General features: G+C 44.6%; 1 protein-coding gene across 4 annotated transcripts in view; it reads left to right on the top strand.

Moving 5' to 3' along the window:
• Positions 1-20335, top strand: part of ARHGAP32 (Rho GTPase activating protein 32) — a 265471-nt gene that overhangs the window by 228124 nt on the left and 17012 nt on the right. For all 4 annotated transcript variants that reach the window (XM_070765689.1, XM_070765693.1, XM_070765690.1 and 1 more), the window contains 6 exons: positions 3598-3742; positions 6028-6110; positions 10718-10825; positions 13317-13462; positions 17896-18097; positions 19176-19321. In XM_070765689.1, coding sequence (XP_070621790.1) covers positions 3598-3742; positions 6028-6110; positions 10718-10825; positions 13317-13462; positions 17896-18097; positions 19176-19321 — 830 coding nt within the window. The remainder of the gene's footprint in view (positions 1-3597; positions 3743-6027; positions 6111-10717; positions 10826-13316; positions 13463-17895; positions 18098-19175; positions 19322-20335) is intronic.

The raw sequence follows: 20335 nt of genomic DNA, 5'->3' as shown, positions 1-20335 counted from the left end.
GAATGTGATTTCACCGAAACATCGCATAGACATTCAAAACATTACACGGGGCAAAACCCGAACTGAGAACAATCTACATACATATACCCGTGAAAATCTACGAAAACAAATATATATATATATATGTGTGTGTGTGTGTGTGTGTGTGTATGACGGTCTTGGTATATTCGGGTTTCTTCCCGTGTAGGATTTGGAAATTTCTGGTGACTTTTCGACAAGGTCTCACTCATCATCTTCAGGCTGGTGTTTCTGTCCTTGTTCTCAGGCGAACACTCAGGTGACCTCGTCGAAACATCGCCAGAAATTTCCAAATCCTACACGGGAAGAAACCCGAATATACCAAGACCGTCATACCTGTACCCGTGAAAATCTACGAAAACATATACACACACACACACACACACACTGCTCAAAAATATAAAGGGAACACTCAAATAACACATCCTAGATCTGAATGAATGAACTATTCTCATGGAATACAGTGGTACCTCAAGATACAAACCCCTCGTCTTACGAACAACTCGTGATACGAACCCAGGGTTCAGAAAAATTTTGCCTCTTCTTACGAACTTTTTTCGAGTTATGAACCGGCGTTCAGAGACTGCTGGGAAGCCGCGCGACTGTTTTAAAAGGTGACAGCCGGGCGGCGGGGCTTCCCAGAAGCCTCCCGAACGCCGGTTCGTAACTCGAACAAAGTTCGTAAGAAGAGGCAAAATTTTGCTGAACCCCGGGTTCGGTTCGGGGGGGTGTGCTGGCAAGCCCCCCAGGCTGGCTGCGACTTTTTAAAACAGCTGCGCCGCTTCGCACCTGTCTCCTGAAGCTGAACGCTAAAGCCAAACTTCCGCGTTCGGCTTCGGGAGACAGCTGCGAAGCGGCGCGGCTGTTTTAAAAGGTCGCAGCCGGCCTGGGGGGCTTGCCAGCACCCCCCCGAACCCGGGTTCGGGGGGGTGCTGGGAAGCCCCCCAGACCGGCTGTCACCTTTTAAAACAGCCGGGCGGCTTCCCAGCAGTCGCCGAAAGCCGTTTTTTTGCGGGGGGTTTTTTTTGGTTGCACGGATTAATTGACTTTACATTGTTTCCTATGGGAAACAATGTTTCGTCTTACGAACCTTTCGTCTTACGAACCTCCTCCTTGCACCAATTAAGTTCGTATCATGAGGTATTACTGTACTTTGTTCTGTACAAAGTTGAATGTGCACAACAGCATGTGAAATTGATTGGCAATCAGTGTTGCTTCCTAAGTGGACAGTTTGTTTTCACAGAAGTTTGATTTACTTGGAGTTATGCTGTGTTGTTTAAGTGTTCCCTGTATTTTTTTGAGCAGTGTATTTTTGCTGATAATGAACAGAGACTGCTATAGATTTATTTTGGGCTTATTTGTCTTCATCAGGTAGCCATACCCTTACTGGGATTTGAACCTGGAGTCTCTGCCTATATATATATATATATATATATATATATATATATATATATATATATATATATATATATATACAGTGAACCCTCGAGTTTCGCGTCCTCAAGCATCGCGAAAGGGCTATTTCGCGAGTTTTAAACCCGGAAGTAAACTCCACCATCTGCGCATGTGTGCGTAGATGGTGGAGTTCCCCAGCTGGGAAGCTGGGCGGCTTCCCTGGGTCTTTCCCCTCTTGCCCCGTAAGACCCCAGCGGCGGCGCGAGCAACGGCGTGGGCGGGCGGGCGGCACGCGCGGGGACACCCCAGCTCCGCTGCCCAGCTGGGGAGCGGAGCCGGGGTTTCTCTAAGCGCGCGCGCGTTGCTGGGGCCGCTCCCCAGCTGGGGAGCGGATCTGGGGTTTCCCCAAGCGCGCGCGAGTTGCTGGGGCCGCTTCCCAGCTGGGGAGCGGAGCCGGGGTTTCTCCAAGCGCGCGCGCGTTGCTGGGGCTGCTCCCCAGCTGGGGAGCGGATCTGGGGTTTCCCCAAGCGCGCGCGCGTTGCTGGGGCCGCTTCCCAGCTGGGGAGCGGAGCCGGGGTTTCTCCAAGCGCGCGCGCGTTGCTGGGGCCGCTCCCCAGCTGGGAAGCGGCCCCAGCAACGCGCGCGCGCTTGGGGAAACCCCAGATCCGCTCCCCAGCTGGGGAGCAGCCCCAGCAACGCGCGCGCGCTTGGGGAAACCCGGCTCCGCTCCCCAGCTGGGAAGCGGCCCCAGCAACGCGCGCGCGCTTGGGGAAACCCCAGATCCGCTCCCCAGCTGGGAAGCGGCCCCAGCAACTCGCGCGCGCTTGGGGAAACCCCGGCTCCGCTCCCCAGCTGGGGAGCAGCCCCAGCAACGCGCGCGCGCTTGGGGAAACCCCAGATCCGCTCCCCAGCTGGGGAGCAGCCCCAGCAACGCGCGCGCGCTTGGGGAAACCCCAGCTCCGCTCCCCAGCTGGGAAGCGGCCCCAGCAACGCGCGCGCGCTTGGGGAAACCCCAGATCCGCTCCCCAGCTGGGAAGCGGCCCCAGCAACTCGCGCGCGCTTGGGGAAACCCCGGCTCCGCTCCCCAGCTGGGGAGCAGCCCCAGCAACGCGCGCGCGCTTGGGGAAACCCCAGATCCGCTCCCCAGCTGGGGAGCAGCCCCAGCAACGCGCGCGCGCTTGGGGAAACCCCAGCTCCGCTCCCCAGCTGGGAAGCGGCCCCAGCAACTCGCGCGCGCTTGGGGAAACCCCAGATCCGCTCCCCAGCTGGGGAGCAGCCCCAGCAACGCGCGCGCTCCCGAGCAACGCGCTGCGGGCGGCGGTGGAAGTAAAAACACCATCTGCACATGCGCAGATGGTGTTTTTACTTCCGCACCGCTACTTCGCGAAAAATCGATCATCGCTTGGGGTCCTGGAACGGAACCCTCGCAATGATCGAGGGTTCACTGTATTTGTTTTCGTAAATTTTCACGGGTATATGTATGTAGATTGTTCTGAGTTCGGGTTTTGCCCTGTGTAATATTTTGCATGTCTATGCGACGTTTCGGCGAAATCACATTCACCATCATCAGGCTGAAGTTCCAATCTTTGTGTTGTTGTAAATGGAATGTTAGCAACTGTCATTTCTTCCTAGTATATAGTGTGGGGGTGGAGATTTGTTTTGAATGTAGCAAATAGATTGGGTGATTATGTTTCAGTGATCTGATTGGTTGGTGTAATCATAATTATTAGAAGGAATGACATGGAGATTTTTATGAAGTGTTTTGTTTACGGCTGATTTCCAAATATAAAATTCTAAAATCATAATTATTAGAAGGATTGACATGCTGATTATTATGAAGTGTTTTTTTTTTGTTTAAGGCTGGTTTCCAAATTTCTGGTAGGCGGGACGTGTCATCTCTTTTATTTATGCAAAGGGGTCTCCTCTCAATTTCTATAGCTTCTAGAGAAATTCTTCTATATAAATTCTCTGTTTTGTGGAGTAATTTAGTTTTTTCAAAGTCAATTTCGTGCCCTGTTTTTTTAATGTGCTGGACAAGGGAGGAGGTCTTTTCTTCTTTTTTGACTGCATTCACATGTTCTGCTATGCGTTGGCTCACTCTTCGGTTAGTGCAGCCACATACATTGGACAAACTAACTATATATATATTCACCCTTATCCCCTTTTGTTTTTCTCTACCTTCAGGCACGAGTTTGACTCAGAACAAATACCCGACTTGACGAAGGACGTCTATATTCAGGATATACACTGTGTGGGTTCACTCTGCAAGCTTTATTTTCGAGAACTCCCCAATCCTCTGCTCACCTATCAGCTCTATGAGAAATTTTCGGTAAGATTATTACCAACCCCCTTCCTTTCCTTTTCTTATTATATGGGTACCATGAGTTGGGTTTCAGAGATTTCTTAAATTTCTCCTATGGGTAACGTGGGGAAATAAAAGCACACTTAAACAACGAGCGCTTCCCCCATATATCATTAGTGTACATGCTGTATAAAATATATATGAGAATCCATTCGTCATTCCAGTATATTATAGAAGAAGGAGTTTGGGATGGCATTGCTCTGGGGAGAAGAAGCTTTCAGCTCATTTAGAGTGGCAGTGAAATCAGTGGATAGATATTAAGTTATTGATTGATTGCGGACATTATAGGAAGAACACCATGTTATCTATTATGGTAACTAACCAACCACAGGTGGGTTCCTCCTGGTTCGGACCGGTTCATCTGAATCCAGTAACATCCTGGATCTGGTTCGGTTGGTGGTGGTCCATGGGCCACCAACATCTTTTTTTTTTTTTTACATTTTTAATTTTTTTTAAAAAAAATTCTTCTGAGCATGTGCAGAAGCTTGAGTTTCCACCACTGCCCATGCGGTCACCATCTTATTTTTGGCTCCTCCTCCCCTGTTCTGTCGGGCTCTCAGGCAGACTCCTCCCAAAAATTCACAGGTACAAGTTTCAGACACACATACGTTTAAAAATTCAAAACAATGTTCTTTATAATGAAAATTCACTTAAACTAAGCCCTCTTTTTGTATAGCAAAGAGCACTCGTCTCCAAACAAACTGGTAATTGGTACAAGTCCCTTATCAGTTCTGTGATACTTAGCTTGCAGCTGTGAGGCAATTCACAGTCCTTCTTCTTCCACAAAGTGAAACACACTTTGCTCTGGTTTAGTTTCAAAGCAGGCAGGGAAAAATCAGCACACAAAAGGTCAAACGCAGTAAAGCAGTCACGAAACACAATGATCAGATAATCCTCCTCAATGGCCAAACCTACAGGCTGCTATTTATGGCAACCTCACTAATGACCACAGCCCCACCCAACCACAGGTGGCCTCATTTTCTTTGATAATAATCTCTCAGTTGTTGCTGCCTATGCATCGCTCTCCGCATGCGTGGCTGTATCATTAACTCTTGTTCTGAATCCAAGGAGGAGCTAGATAATTGATCTTCTGAGCTGTCTGCCACACTCTCCTCCTCCCTGTCACTCATGTCTTCTTGGTCAGAGGAGCCTTCATCAGCAGATTCCACCGGGGGCAAAACAGGTCTGCAGCATGTGGATGTCTCCCCCACATCCACAGTCCTTGGGACAGGAGCTGGGACAGAGCTAACCACAACATCCCCTAGATTTTTTGGCACGGCACATGTGCCCACGAGCCATACTCCCTGTAGCCACCAATGCAGAGATTTGTTTCTTCATCCATGCGAGAAGCATCACAATTAAAACACGTTACGCAGAATTTAAAATATAAGATTTAAAAGATTACAAATGTGTAAAGTTTAAACAGACCCTGGCTAGAAACTAACAACTAGGATGAATTGACAATTCCAGCGTCAACTTAGCAACTAAACTACGGTTAGTTGACAATGCCAGTGTAGATTGAAGAGAGCTCAATTCAAATCCCAAGTGAATAATTCTCATTTGCCCGGGAGCATTGTGGGAAAATCTCCTATACCAGAGGTGTCCGATGTTATTAACTTTAAGACTTGTAGACTTCAACTCCCAGAATTCCCCAGTCAGCAGGGTTGCCAGGGCTGCCCTATACCTGTGATGGTGAACCTATGACATGCGTGCCACAGGTGGCATATGGAGCCATATCTGAGGGCACCTGTCAGCTCCAGTGGCATGTGTGTGCTGGCCAGCTGATTTTTGTCCTTTCAGAAGGTGGAGGGAGGCCGTTTGTGCCCTCCCCAGGCTTCAGGAAAGCCTCCAGATGGCGGAAAATGGGTCCAACAGGCCTTCTGGAAATTCAGAAATGAGGCTTGTTCAATGAAGCCTTTAGGGAGGCCAGCGCACATGCGCAAGGGTGCAGCAAGGGAGTTGTACGCGCATGCGCAGGAGGGAGGGCATTGCGTTATGGGTGTGAGCACGCCCGCCCTTTTGCCACCGAAGCGAAAAAAGGTTTGCCATCACTGTCCTATACACTCCTACATTGGAATTGGTATAGAATGCCAAAGTAATATGCAACATCCTGTGATTTAGGACAGTCAAAAGCGTAGATAGGCATTTATGGTTGGTCTGCATTGTGATTTTGAGGGTATTCCTCTGGAAGGAAAAAAAGAAACAAATGTGCTGGGCTGAAACTTTGGGATTTCCCCCCCTCTCCATTGCAGGATGCTGTGTCTGCCGCTACCGACGAAGAAAGGCTGGTGAAAATCCATGATGTCATCCAGCAGTTGCCACCACCGCACTACAGGTCTGCCTGCTTGGTTCTTGTGCAATTATTTCAGTTGTGTTTACCCGGACGGGGGATTATGTTATTTGAAACAGATTTTGTAGAACCCCGTGTCCTGTTTTCCCTGCAAACATAGTAGTATGCCTCCACTAACACCCATCTGTATCCACCCTGTTTTACAAGCAGTGTCCTTTTTGCCTTCCTCATTCCATGCACAGTTGTAAAATAATTATTTAAAGATTCTGAAATTCTTGGTCTGTTCAGCAGCTAAGCTGACTTTGCTTTGGCTAAAGTCGGACGTCTTCAAACTCAGCAACTTTGCTGGCTGGAGAATTCTGACAGTTGGAGTCTTAAAGTTTCTAGGTCTTGGGACCTCTGGCTAAAAGGCTAAGCAGAATCTTGCCTGGTTAGCATTTGGATGAGAAATTGCTAGGTAATGCGGGTTCTGAAGTAGGCTAGGGAGTTTTTTAAAAAAATCCTTAGGCTGTAAAGGTAGTCCTGGACTTGAGCCCCAAATGTTTTGTTGCTTAAGTAGACATTTGTTAAGTAAGCTGTAGGGAAAGCAAGTAGGATGCTTGGCTGCATAGCTAGAGGTATAACAAGCAGGAAGAGGGAGATTATGATCCCGCTATATAGAGTGCTGGTGAGACCACATTTGGAATACTGTGTTCAGTTTTGGAGACCTCACCTACAAAAAAGATATTGACAAAATTGAACGGGTCCAAAGACGGGCTACAAGAATGGTGGAAGGTCTTAAGCATAAAACGTATCAGGAAAGACTTCATGAACTCAATCTGTATAGTCTGGAGGACAGAAGGGAAAGGGGGGACATGATCGAAACATTTAAATATATTAAAGGGTTAAATAAGCTCCAGGAGGGAAGTGTTTTTAGTAGGAAAGTGAACACAAGAACAAGGGGACACAATCTGAAGTTAGTTGGGGGAAAGATCAAAAGCAACATGAGAAAATATTATTTTGCTGAAAGAGTAGTAGATCCTTGGAACAAATTTCCAGCAGTCACTGAATTTAAACATGCCTGGGAGAAACATAGATCCATCCTAAGATAAAATACAGGAAATAGTATATGGGCAGACTAGATGGACCATGAGGTCTTTTTCTGCCGTCAGTCTTCTATGTTTCTAAGCTTTGCCCTGTTTTGCAACATTTGCCACAGTTCTGAAGTCCGTCAACTTAACTTTGTAACTTTAACTGGTCACTAAATGAACTGTTGTAAGTTGAAGACTACTTACACGAAGAGCTGGCCCTGTCTGTCCTATAAGTTGCAGGTTTACTGGGGGATCCCTTCTTGCCTCTGTGAAATTAAGCAGCTGAGTGCGTATCTTAAACAGAGGGATAGAACCAGGATCATACCACTTTATAATGCCTTGGTTAAAGCCACGCTTAGTGAATCCAATTTTGGTCACCACAATGTGGAAAAGAGTAGAGAGAAGAGCAACAAAGATGGTTAGGGGACTGAAAGCTAAAATATATGAAGAACAGTTGCAGGAACTGTTAGGGAAAAGAAGGACTACAGGAGACATGAAAGTAATGTTCCAATATCTCAGGGGCTGCCCCTAAGAAGAAGGAGTCAAACTATCCTCCAAAGCACCTGAGGGCAGAACAAGAAGTAATGAGTGGAAACCTGTTTAGTTTAGAGCATGGTGAGATTTGAACTGGTGAACTATAGCCCGCAGTCAGCAGAAGCAGCTTGCAGTACTGCACTCTAACCACTGTGCCACCAAGGCTCATTAAGTTGCTTCTATCCTTGTTTAGGATAGAAGCAACTTAATGAGCCTTGGTGGCACAGTGGGTAGAGTGCAGTACTGCAAGCTGCTTCTACTGACTGCGGGCTATAGTTCACCAGTTCAAATCTCACCAGGCTCAAGGTGAACTCAACTGTCCATCCTTCCGAGGTGGGTAAAATGAGGACCCAGATTGTTTGGGATTATATTATTATTTATTATTATTATTATTATTATTGTTATTTATTAGATTTGTATGCCGCCCCTCTCCGTAGACTCGGGGCGGCTTACAGCAATGATAAAAACAATATGTAATGACAAATCTAATAGTTAAACTCTAAAATAACAATAATACATTTAAAAAGTCTAAAAAACAAGAAACCCCAATATATAAAAACCATACATACAGTCATATCATACACAGAAAACTACATAGGCAGGGGGAAATGTCTCAGTTCCCCCACGCTTGACGACAGAGGTGGGTTGTAAGGAGTTTACGAAAGGCAAGGAGGGTGGGGGCAATTCTAATCTCTGGAGGGAGCTGATTCCACAGGGTCGGAGCCGCCACAGAGAAGACTCTTCCTCTGAGTCCTGCCAAACGACATTGTTTAGTCGACGGGACCGGAGGAGACCAACTCTGTGGGACCTAACTGGTCGCTGGGATTCGTGCGGCAGAAGGCGGTCTCGTAGATACCCTGGTCCGGTGCCATATATGCTGACTCTGTAAACCACTTAGAGAGGGCTGTAAAGCATTGTAAAGTGGTATTAAGTGCTATTACTAACTTAGAACTAAGGAGAAATTTCCTGACAGTTAGGACAATTAATCCGTGGAACAGCTTGCCTCCAGAAGTTGTGAGTGCTTCATCACTAGAAGTTTTTAAGAGGATGTTGGATAACCATTTGTCTGAAGTGTAGTGTCAGGTTTTCTGCCTAAGCAGGGGGCTGGAGTGGAAGATCTCCAGGGTCCTTTCCCGCTCTGTTATTCTAGCATCCTGAAAGATGTACGATGACACGAGGTTGTCTTCGCTTTCTTTAGCTCAGTAACAAGACAAAGAACACCTCCGTGTCCTCTCTGCTGGTTCTTTATGAAGCGGGCCTGGGAGCACCGCGCAAAACCCAGCATGCCTTGTAGAAATATTAAAACTCCAGGGCACAAAAGGGGGAACAAATTTGAAGAAATTACGGGCTCTTATCTTGCCCTTCAGGCGGAATCGTCAATTAAAAATTTAATAGAATCGAAAAGGGCCAGAGACTCGGTGCATCGTAGCAAGAGATAGCAGACGTGCTGACGAGGCAGCAGGGAAGTCGGACAGCTCATCTCAGTACATTCCACATGAAGGATAAGATGCAAATGCTGGCAGAAGTGAGTCAGACGAGCGGTTTAGGGATCTGGAAAACATTTCCTTGCAGCCGGCTTGGAGTTCACGTTGCTGTTTGCGACATACAGTATGTGGGCATCCAGGAACGGAGGAAGGCCACGGCGTGGTTGTGGGGAATTTGAGGATTTAATCTTTGGATCAGATGTCTAACTCAGCGTGTCATAGGAACTGAAGAGGAAACCCATTTCGGGATGGAAAGAAATAGATCTTACTAAAGTCTAATTTTTAGCACGGTGAAGGCCACCTACCCTGTTTCCCCGATAGTAAGACACCCCCGATTGTAAGACGTATCGGGGGTTTCAGGGGGGTCGGCTAATATAAGCCGTACCCCGAAAGTAAGACATATGTCTTACTTTCGGGGAAACATGGGGGTATTGCCGCCTCCCTCTCATCTAGCTGCGCGCCGCCTCCTGCCCACGTCCGCACCGTCCCCCTCTCCATACGTCGCCGCGTCTGCCACCTCCCTCTGATCTTAATGAGCGCCGCCTCCTGCCCACTTCCGCGCCGCCCCCCCTCCATACGTCACCGCGTCTAAATGTTAATTTTATGGTTAAAACAAAAAATTCGACAATTTTTTTCCAATATAAGACATACCCCGAAAGTAAGACATAGTGGGGCTTTTGGGGATAAAAAGAAAGTAAGACACTGTCTTACTTTCGGGGAAACACGGTAGGACATTGAGGGTTGCTCCATCTGTTCCTGTACTAGCTCCTTTGCTTCTTACAGCTTTGTGGAATTAGAGGAGGCCTGGCAATTGTTATTTTCCTTGTCACATCCACATACCCATCGCTGTTTAGGACAAGTGTCTTCAACTGAGTAAAATGAGGACCCAGATTGTTGGGGGCAATAAGCTGACTCTGTAAACCCCTTAGAGAAGGCTGTAAAGCACTGTGTGGCAGTATATAAGAAAAGAGTAGAGATAGAGTAGGGATAGAATAGAATAGAATGAACTTAGGAAAGAATGAATAGAATAGAATGAACTTAGGAAAGAATGAATAGAATAAAAATCACTTTCTTTCTTTCTTTCTTTCTTTCTTTCTTTCTTTCTTCCTTTCTTCCTTTCTTCCTTCCTTTCTTTCTTCCTTTCCCCCTTCCTTCCTTCCTTCCTCCCTCCCTCCCTCCGAAATGTATAGTTCTTTAGCTAGAAATTGTGGTAGAGGCGCCCTCTAATGGTCATCAAAGATGACAATTGCTATTTAGAAAATAAGTCACCAGTAATGGAATCTCGTGGTGCCTATATAAACCTGGACTGCTGGAGACCTCTAGCACTATGTTGATCCATGTGGCATATATTTGTCTTCCTTTGATTTTGCAAGGAAGCAAAGAGTTGGCCATTTTTCAAAAAGCGAAATATTAGTTTGTTTAGGGCGCCTCATTTTGCTGATCATTTTTTTCCAATCCCCTTTAGCTTGGGTTTGTTTGTTTGGTTTGTTTGTTTGTTTGTTTTTTTAAAAAAACCTCTAGCATCATAGGCTGTTTTCTCTGAAATTCTTGCCTTTTTTTCCAGGACCCTGGAGTTCCTTATGAGGCATTTGTCACACCTTGCTGAATATTGTGCCATCACAAACATGCATACCAAGAACTTAGCCATAGTCTGGGCACCAAACCTATTAAGGTATCTATCGATTGCAGATATTGTAAGAAGCATGTGAATGTATTAGTCTATAGTAACCAACAATACGGAGATTTGTTTATTTGCGTTGAAAGCATCACAATTTTAAAAAGGCATGCTGCAGTAAATGACATAGAATTTAAACTATAAAATATAAGATTAAAATCTGTACAAGTTAAAACAGATTTTGCCCAGAAACTAGCAATGTTAATTACATTCCACAAGGTTTTCACAAATACGCTGATCAGCACACAAAGGGCAGGTATACATTTGTGTTGTTGTCTGCATGTCGCCACAATCGCAAAGGGCAGAAGCCACTGGATAGCTCTGTTTGTTCAGAGTGCCTCTGGCTCTTATTGTATGCATAGATTAAATCACATCTGTTGAACTGAGCCGTAGCCCATGACAGCTTACCCCTTTTAATAACGTTTATCAGGGAAGTTCTACCAGCACACTTTATGTTTAAAAAAACCTGTTGAAATCAAAATTGTTTTTGTATAATGTAAGTATAATATTTTATTTTTTATCAGAGGTTTTTTTTCCCCCCTGCAAGGAAAAAATTCAAAGAATTCACTGGGGAAATTGGCACTGATGGGGTAAAATGACTGATTTGTGTAGAAACAGCAGAGCAGTTTGGATTCTTAGTTAGAACCAAAAAGATAAGCCTTACCTGTTTTTTCTAGTACAGGGATCTCCAACCTTGGCATACAAATCTAATTATTATTATTATTATTATTATTATTAATAATTATTATTATTACTATTATTTAGGGGTAGTGATTTCTGACAGTCTCAAAATGGGTGAGCACTGTGGTCGGGCAGTAGGAAAAGCAAGTAGGATGCTTGGCTGCATAGCTGGAGGCATAACAAGCAGGAAGAGGGAGATTGTGATCCCCTTATATGGAGCGCTGGTGAGACCACATTTGGAATACTGTGTTCAGTTCTGGAGACCTCACCTACAAAAAGATATTGACAAAATTGAACGGGTCCAAAGACGGGCTACAAGAATGGTGGAAGGTCTTAAGCATAAAACGTATCAGGAAAGACTTCATGAACTCAATCTGTATAGTCTGGAGGACAGAAGGCAAAGGGGGGACATGATCAAAACATTTAAATATGTTAAAGGGTTAAATAAGGTTCAGGAGGGAAGTGTTTTTAATAGGAAAGTGAACACAAGAACAAGGGGACACAATCTGAAGTTAGTCGAGGGAAACATCAAAAGCAACATGAGAAAATATTATTTTACTGAAAGAGTAGTAGATCCTTGGAACAAACTTCCAGCAGACGTGGTTGGTAAATCCACAGTAACTGAATTTAAACATGCCTGGGATAAACATATATCCATTGTAAGATAAAATACAGGAAATAGTATAAGGACAGACTAGATGGACCATGAGGTCTTTTTCTGCCGTCAGTCTTCTATTTTTCTATGTTTCTAATAATAATAATAATAATAATAATAATAATAATAATAATAATAATAACAACAACAACAACAACAACAACAACAACAACTTCTTTAAGACTTGTGGACTTCAGCTCCCAGAATTTCTCAGCCAGCTTTACTCCCAGGTTCAGGGAGTTGAAGACCACAAGTCTTAAAAGTTGCCAAGGTCGGAGACCCCTGTACTAGAAAGAAACTTGGCTCGTCTCAGATGTTACACCATGACTTTGCCAGGAATTAACTCAGAGATAGGCTAAGCTTTATTCCCTGTTAGGAAAAACTGCCACAGATAATAAATTATCTCAGAAAAAATTATGAAGCCCTCTTTTGCAAGAAAAAAAATGAAAGATTCTTCAAAGATGAAAAGTCCAAATGCGGTAACTACTCTGCATTGTATTATGGAAGAGAGAATACACAAGCTGCATCCAGTTTTGGTCACCACAGTATAAAAAAGGTGTTGAGTGTCGAGAAGAGCAACCAGGATGATTAAGGGACTAAAACGTATGAAGAACGGTTGCAGGAAGTACGGTTGTATGAAGGACATATGGGGAGACATGATAGCAGTCTTCCAATATCACGGGCTGCCACAAAGAATAGGAAGTCAAGCTATTCTCCAAAGCACCTGAGGGTAGGACAAGAAGCAGTGGGTGGAAACTAAGCAAGGAGAGAAGCAACCTCGAAATAAGGAGGAATTTTGTGACAGTGAGAACCGTCAACCAATGGAGCAGACGTTGCCTTCAGAAGTTGTGGGAACTTCATCACTGGAGGCTTTCAAGAAGAGATTGGACTTCCATCTGTCATGGTGTAGGGTCTCCTGCTTGGGCAGGGCGGGAGAAGGGGTTGGACTAGAAGACCAAAAGGTCCTTCCAACTGTGTTAATATGTGTCTGTCTCTACAGCGCTGCGTGTGTAGACTTCACACTGCGACCCCTGTGCAAATATTTGTTCCTGTGAAAAAAGGGAAGGCGTTCCGTTGACTTGTGTGTGTGTGCACCAGGAACTGTTAGTGCTGGCTGGAACACTGGCTAACGTTTGCATTTTTTCCCCCTAGATCAAAACAAATAGAATCTGCTTGCTTCAGTGGAACAGCAGCATTTATGGAAGTGCGAATCCAATCGGTGGTTGTGGAATTCATCCTCAATCACGTGGACGTCCTTTTCAGCTCTAAACTCAGCTCTGTTATTCGAGAGAGTGCAGGTACGTATGTCCGGAAAAAACTAAAATGAACATTAAAAAGCGAAGGCAGAGCGGTGTCAAAAGTTTTCATTTCTCTGCTGGTCTGACCAAACTGAAACGCAACTTAATAATCCCAGCGACCGATTAAGTCCCACAGAGTCAGCCTTTTCCAGGTCCCGTCAACCAGACAATGTCGCTTGGCGGGGCTTAGGGGAAGAGTCTTCTCTGTGGGGGCCCCGGCATTCTGGAATCAGCTCCCCCAGAGATTTGCATTGCCCCCACCCTCCTTGACTTTCACAAGAGTCTCAAGACTCCCTTATATCGCCAAGTTTGGGGCAATTAGATCTAGAACCCCTGGCCAATAAATGTGATTTATGGCTGAATTGAATTGCTTGATTTTATTTACTTACCTACTTACTTACTTACTTACTTACTTACTTACTTACTTACTTACTTACTTACTTACATATTTATTAATTAGATTTGTATTTTAATATACAGTGGTACCTCTACTTAAGAACGCCTCTACTTAAGAACTTTTCTAGATAAGAACCGGGTGCTCAAGATTTTTTTGCCTCTACTTAAGAACCGTTTCTACTTAAGAACCCGAGCTGGGAAAAATCTCCCAGGAAATTTGAGAGCGGCACGAAGGCTCAGCCAGTTCCTCTTTAATCCCAGCCATCTCGGGTTTTTCTGGACTGCCAGAGGAGCCTTTCAGTGGCGCTTAAGGAGGCTTTGGCAGTTCAGAGCGAATGAAGCATTCTCCTTTCTCTGGGCGCTTGGAGAGGGGGAAAAACAGAGAAAAGAAATGCTCCCTTCGCTCTGGGCAGCGACTGTCCTCCTCCTCTTCTTCCTCCTCCTCCTCCCATCCAAATTCCGAGCTTTTATTACTTTCCCAATGGGTTTGCACGCATTATTTGCTTTTACCTTGATTCCCATGGAGAAAATTGCTTCTACTTACAAACGTTTCTACTTAAGAACCTGGTCACGGAACGAATTAAGTCCTTAAGTAGAGGTACCACTGTACTGGGGTTTTAGCTTATGTAGTTTTTTAATGAATTAGATTTGTTTTTTATTCACTGTTTTATATTGCATCCTGTGAGCTGCTCCGAGTCTTCAGAGAGGGGCGGCATACAAATCAATCAATCAATCAATCAATCAATCAATCAAATCCCGCAACAGAACGTGCACATGTGAGATTTTGGTGATTCTTTTGCTTCTGCACATGTGCAGAAGCGCGTCCCCTTGCAAGATTTTACTTCATGGGCATGCGCAGAAAAAACCAACACATTGTGCGCACGCCAGAGACCCAAAGCTGTGCATGCAGCTCAGTTTTGACTACCGGTGCGCTGTCATCTACCGTTCCAGTAGGAACCCACTACTGATGCAGAGATCTCTCAACTGTTGAGCATCCATTCCAAAAGCATTTTGCTATTCAAAGCTTTGTAATTCCACCATCACAATTGTAAAATATCTCAAAGGTGCCTTTTCCAAGAGGCAATTGGACTTTCTGGTTTTTCTTTGAAGATGTTTCACCTCTCATTCAAGAAGCTTCTTCCGCTCTGTGCAGAAGAAGCTCCTTGGATAAGAAGCCAAATGTCTTCAAAGAAAACCCAGAAAAAGCATATTTGGGACAACCATGTCCTAGATCAGTGTTTCCCAACCTTGGCAACTTGAAGCTATTTGGACTTCAATTCCCAGAATTCCCCAGCCAGCGAATGCTGGCTGGGGAATTCTGGGAGTTGAAGTCCAGATAGCTTCAAGTTGCCAAGGTTGGGAAACCCTGTCCTAGATAACTGAGAATCTCCATCGACAAAATACGTCTCCCCCCTCCCCTCAAGTTGGGGGAAAGAATGGAGTGAAATTATCTGGATCCATTTCAGTTTGAGTGACAGCAGCCGTCTCAGACTTCAGCAAACATTTCCCCGACTGTCACCATTCTGGCAAAGTTTGTAAGAAATCCAACAAACCTTTTAGAACATCAGTTGCAAATGAACTCAGTTGGTGTTTAAACCATCCTTGTCTTCCCTGTAGAACAGACAAATATTGAATTTACATATTGCTCCTTTTTTTAAAAAAAAACATTACTTAAAAAAAACAAACCCTAAGGACATGAAATTGGGTGAGTTTTCACAAGACATTAAGTCCTTAGCAATGGCTAAAAAAGTCACAATGGTTGAATTCACACAACATACTAAAGCAAAACATAACAGATGTTTTGTGGATTGGCCTGATGTATATTCCAAACCTTTTCAGCACAGTTGCTATTACAAAGTAGTGTCTGCTTGTTTGATGCTAACTCTTGACTTGTTAATTACAGTGGAACCCCGACATAAGAGCTGCTCTACTTAAGAGCAACTCGAGATAAGAGCTGGGAGGGGAGAGATATTTTTGTTCTACTTACAAGCCCAAATTCGAGATACAAGCGCCAAGGAGCTGTCTCCTGAAGCCAAACGCTAACTTCCGCGTTCGGCTTCAGGAGACAGCTGCGAAGCGGCGCGCGTGTTTTAAAAGGTTGCAGCCGGCCTGGGGGGCTCGGGGGGGTGCTTGCAGCTTTCTTTCTTGCTCTTTTTCTTTCTCTCTTTTACCTTCCCTTCCTCTATTTCTTCTTTTCTTTCTCCTTCCCACCTTCTTCCCTCCCTCCCTCCCTTCACTCATTCCTCTCTTACTCTCCCCTTTCATAAGTTTCCTTGCTTCCTTCCTCTGTTCCTGTCCCTTCCCTCTTTCCTTCCTTCCTTCCCACCCTCCGTCCATTCATTCACCCATTCCTCTCTTGATCGCTTAAAGCCGGTCCCTGGTGCAAAAAGGGTTGGGGACCTCTGTCCTACAGGATTGGGTGGCAGAGAAGTTGAACATATGTAAATTTAAAAGTTTAAGAAAGTTTACAAGTTAAGTGAAAGAAACTTCATTATTCATTTATATGTACATGTACATTTATTCATTAAAAACATGTCTTTCTGCATAATTTAGACTAACTTTGTGAGTTTTTTGAGGTCTGGAACCAATTAAAATTATTTACATTAATTCCTATGGGGAAAAGTCGTTCAAGATAAGAGCTGCTCGACTTAAGAGCCCAGGTCCGGAACGAATTAAACTCGTATCTCGAGGTACCACTGTACTGTCTTCAAAATGTGGGAGGGGGGAAGTGCTAAATGAGGTGGAATTTCTCCTGTGAATGTTTTTTTTTTTTAAAGAAATTGTTTTTGAACTCACTGGGCTTTGCAGTATCTCTGCTAGAAGGTAGTCAGTAATTTTTAAGTGTTAAAAGCCATACACAATCTTAAAGCGATATTGTCTTAAATTTAAATTGGGAGTAAAATTTACCTACTTTTTTGGGGGTGGGGAAATAATATTTTGCAAAACATTTCGTACCAATGAAAAAACCCGTTAAGACCATTATGTAAAAAAAAGGAGAGAGTTCTTTTCAAGTATTTGAAGAGCCGGGGTGGCGCAGCAGGTAGAGTGCTGTACTGCAGGCCACTGAAGCTGACTGCAGATCTGCAGGTCAGCGGTTCAAATCTCATCACCAGCTCAAGGTTGACTCAGCCTTCCATCCTTCCAAGGTGGGTAAAATGAGGACCCAAATTGTGGGGGCAATATGCTGGCTCTGCTAAAAAGTGCTATTTATTTATCTCATTTTTTTATTTATTGGATTTGTATGCCGCCCCTCTCCGTAGACTCGGGGCGGCTAACAACAGTAATAAAAAACATCATGTAAATCCAATACTGAAAACAACTAAAAAACCCTTATTATAAAACTAAACATCCATACAAACAAACATACCATGCATAAATTGTAAAGGCCTAGGGGGACAGAATGTCTCAATTCCCCCATGCCTGACGGCAGAGGTGCGTTTTAAGGAGCTTACGAAAGGCAAGGAGGGTGGGGGCAATACTAATCTCTGGGAGGAGTTGATTCCAGAGGGCTGGGGCCGCCACAGAGAAGACTTTTCCCCTGGGCCCCACCAAGCGACATTGTTTTGTTGACGGGACCCGGAGAAGGCCCACTCTGTGGGACCTAACCGGTTGCTGGGATTTGTGCGGCAGAAGGCGGTCTCGTAGATATTGCTAACATGTTGTAAGCCGCCCTGAGTCTAAGGAGAAGGGCGGCATAAAAATCGAATAAATAAAATAAAATAAATAAATATTTATAGAGGTAAAATTATGCAAGTAAAAAAGAAAGCCATGAAGCAATATTGAGTCCTAAGTCCTATTGTGAAGTGAAGGAAAAATAATCCGATGCAATGTCCATTATGTTAAACCGAAACTTTTATTTATTTTTTCCTCGCCAGACTTCTTGCTAAAAGCATAATGTGTTTTGAAGATTCCCTGCTTAAGTCCTGCGATAAAGGAAATGTTGGCCTAGGATGTCTCTGATTCAGGAATCTCTTTCTTCACTGACTCTCGTAACTCACATCGTTCTCTCCCTGCTTTGCCTTCTGTTTCTGTGGCAGGTCACAGTTCCTTGTCGCGACCTAAATCTTTGCTGGTGTCCTCCCCCTCCACAAAGCTACTTACTTTAGAGGAGGCTCAGGCAAGGACTCAGGCTCAGATCAATTCTCCAGCCCCGACAGACAGCAAGTACATCGAAGTGGGCGAAGGACCTGCTGCTTTGCAGGGGAAGTTCCATACCATCATAGACTTCCCCTCTGAAAGGTAGAAGGATCTGTCTGTCTGTCGTCTGTCTGTGTGTCTAATCGCATTGTCCCACACTTACGTTTTTCCATGGTTACATTGGAACAGTTTTGGAATTGAAATAGAAACATAGAAGTCTGACGGCAGAAAAAGACCTCATGGTCCATCTAGTCTGCCCTTATACTATTTTCTGTATTTTATCTTAGGATGGATATATGTTTATCCCAGGCATGTTTAAATTCAGTTACTGTGGATTTATCTACCACGTCTGCTGGAAGTTTGTTCCAAGGATCTACTACTCTTTCAGTAAAATAATATTTTCTCATGTTGCTTTTGATCTTTCCCCCAACTAACTTCAGATTGTGTCCCCTTGTTCTTGTGTTCACTTTCCTATTAAAAACACTTCCCTCCTGAACCTTATTTAACCCTTTAATATATTTAAATGTTTCGATCATGTCCCCCCTTTTCCTTCTGTCCTCCAGACTGAAGGAAAAGGGGGGACATGATCGAAACATTCTTCATTCTCTCTCAGCACACGTCTATAAATACTGCTGGCCTGTATGAAAGGGCGAGAGCTTATAGCACGGGTAGGGAATCTTGGTTCTTTTATGACTTGTGGACTTCAACTCCCAGAATTCCTGAGCCAATCATGCTAGCACAGGAATTCTGGGAGTTAAGTCCACAAGTCATAGAAGAGCCAACGTTCCCTACCCCTGCCTTATAGCTTATCCATGTAAATGGTTAACGTTGGGGGCTAATTCCGAGGTGATGCAGTGGGTAGAATGCAGTACTGCAGGCCACTAAAACTGACTGCTAGATCTGCAGGTCAGCAGTTCAAATCTCATCACCGGCTCAAGGTTGACTCAGCCTTCCATCCTTCCGAGGTGAGTAAAACAAGGACCCGAATTGTGGAGGCAATAGGCTGGCTCTGTTAAAAAGTGCTCTTGCTAACATGTTGTAAGCCGCCTTGAATCTAAGGAGAAGGGTGGCATTAAAAAAATGGAATAAATAAATAAATAAACAAACCAACAAATAAATAATGTTGCTTTCAATGATGCATTCAATCATTTCCTCAACGCCAAATCTTTTCTCGCTGTAGAAAGAGGCCTCCCAGTAAGATGAAAAAATCCCCCGTTGGCAGCTGGCGCTCCTTCTTCAACCTGGGAAAGTCGTCCTCTCTTTCCAAACGGAAACTGCAGCGCAACCCAAGCGAGCCATCCGAAATGAAGGCTATTGCCCTGGCAGGTAAGGCCGCCCTGTATCCATGACAGCAAGAGACTGTGCTGCTTTATTCCACATGCACTGGAGGTTTTCTTCTAGAATTATTTAGCTTCATTTTAGTTTTAATTTACTTTATTGTCATTGCATTTTGTACAGTGAAATTAAATGCCATCTTCCGTGTACATTATTATTATTATTATTATTATTATTATTATTATTATTATTAATTAGATTTGTATGCCTCGGGGCGGCTTATAACTATGCAAATACAATACAAACACATCCTTCGCATTCTATACCCAGGATGGCGAACCTATGGCATGGGTGCCACAGGTGGCATGGAGAGCCATATCTGAAGGCACGTGAGGTGTTGCCTTATAATAATAATAATAATTTATTAGATTTGTATGCCACCCCTCTCCGAAGACTCGGGGCGGCTCACAACAACAATAAAGAACAATATTATAGTGAAACAAATCTAATATTAAAAAAGAAGCATCTAAACCCTATCATATTTAAAAACCAAACAGCACATACTTACCAAACATAAAATATAAAGAACCTGGGGGAAAGGTGTCTCAACTCCCCCATGCCTGGCGGTATAGGTGGGTCTTGAGTAGTTTACGAAAGACAAGGAGGGTGGGGGCAGTTCTAATCTCTGGGGGGAGTTGATTCCAGAGGGCCGCCGCCGCCACAGAGAAGGCTCTTCCCCGGGGGCCGGCCAAACGACATTGTTTAGTCGACAGGACCCGGAGAAGGCCAACTCTGTGGGACCTTATCGGTCGCTGGGATTTGTGCGGTAGCAGGCGGTTCCGGTGGTATTCTGGTCCAATGCCATGTAGAGCTTTAAAGGTCATAACCAACACTTTGAATTGTGACCGGAAACTGACCGGCAGCCAGTGCAGGCCACGGAGTGTTGTAGAAATGTGGGGGAATCTGGGAATCCCCACAATGGTTCTCGCGGCCGTGTTCTGCACGATCTAAAGTTTCTGAACACTTTTCAAAGGTAGCCCCATGTAGAGAGTGTTGTAGTAGTCG

The sequence above is a fragment of the Erythrolamprus reginae genome, chromosome 12 (assembly GCF_031021105.1).
Source record: "Erythrolamprus reginae isolate rEryReg1 chromosome 12, rEryReg1.hap1, whole genome shotgun sequence".
Classification (NCBI taxonomy): Eukaryota; Metazoa; Chordata; class Lepidosauria; order Squamata; family Dipsadidae; genus Erythrolamprus; species Erythrolamprus reginae.
This window is presented reverse-complemented; position numbering and strand designations above follow the sequence as displayed.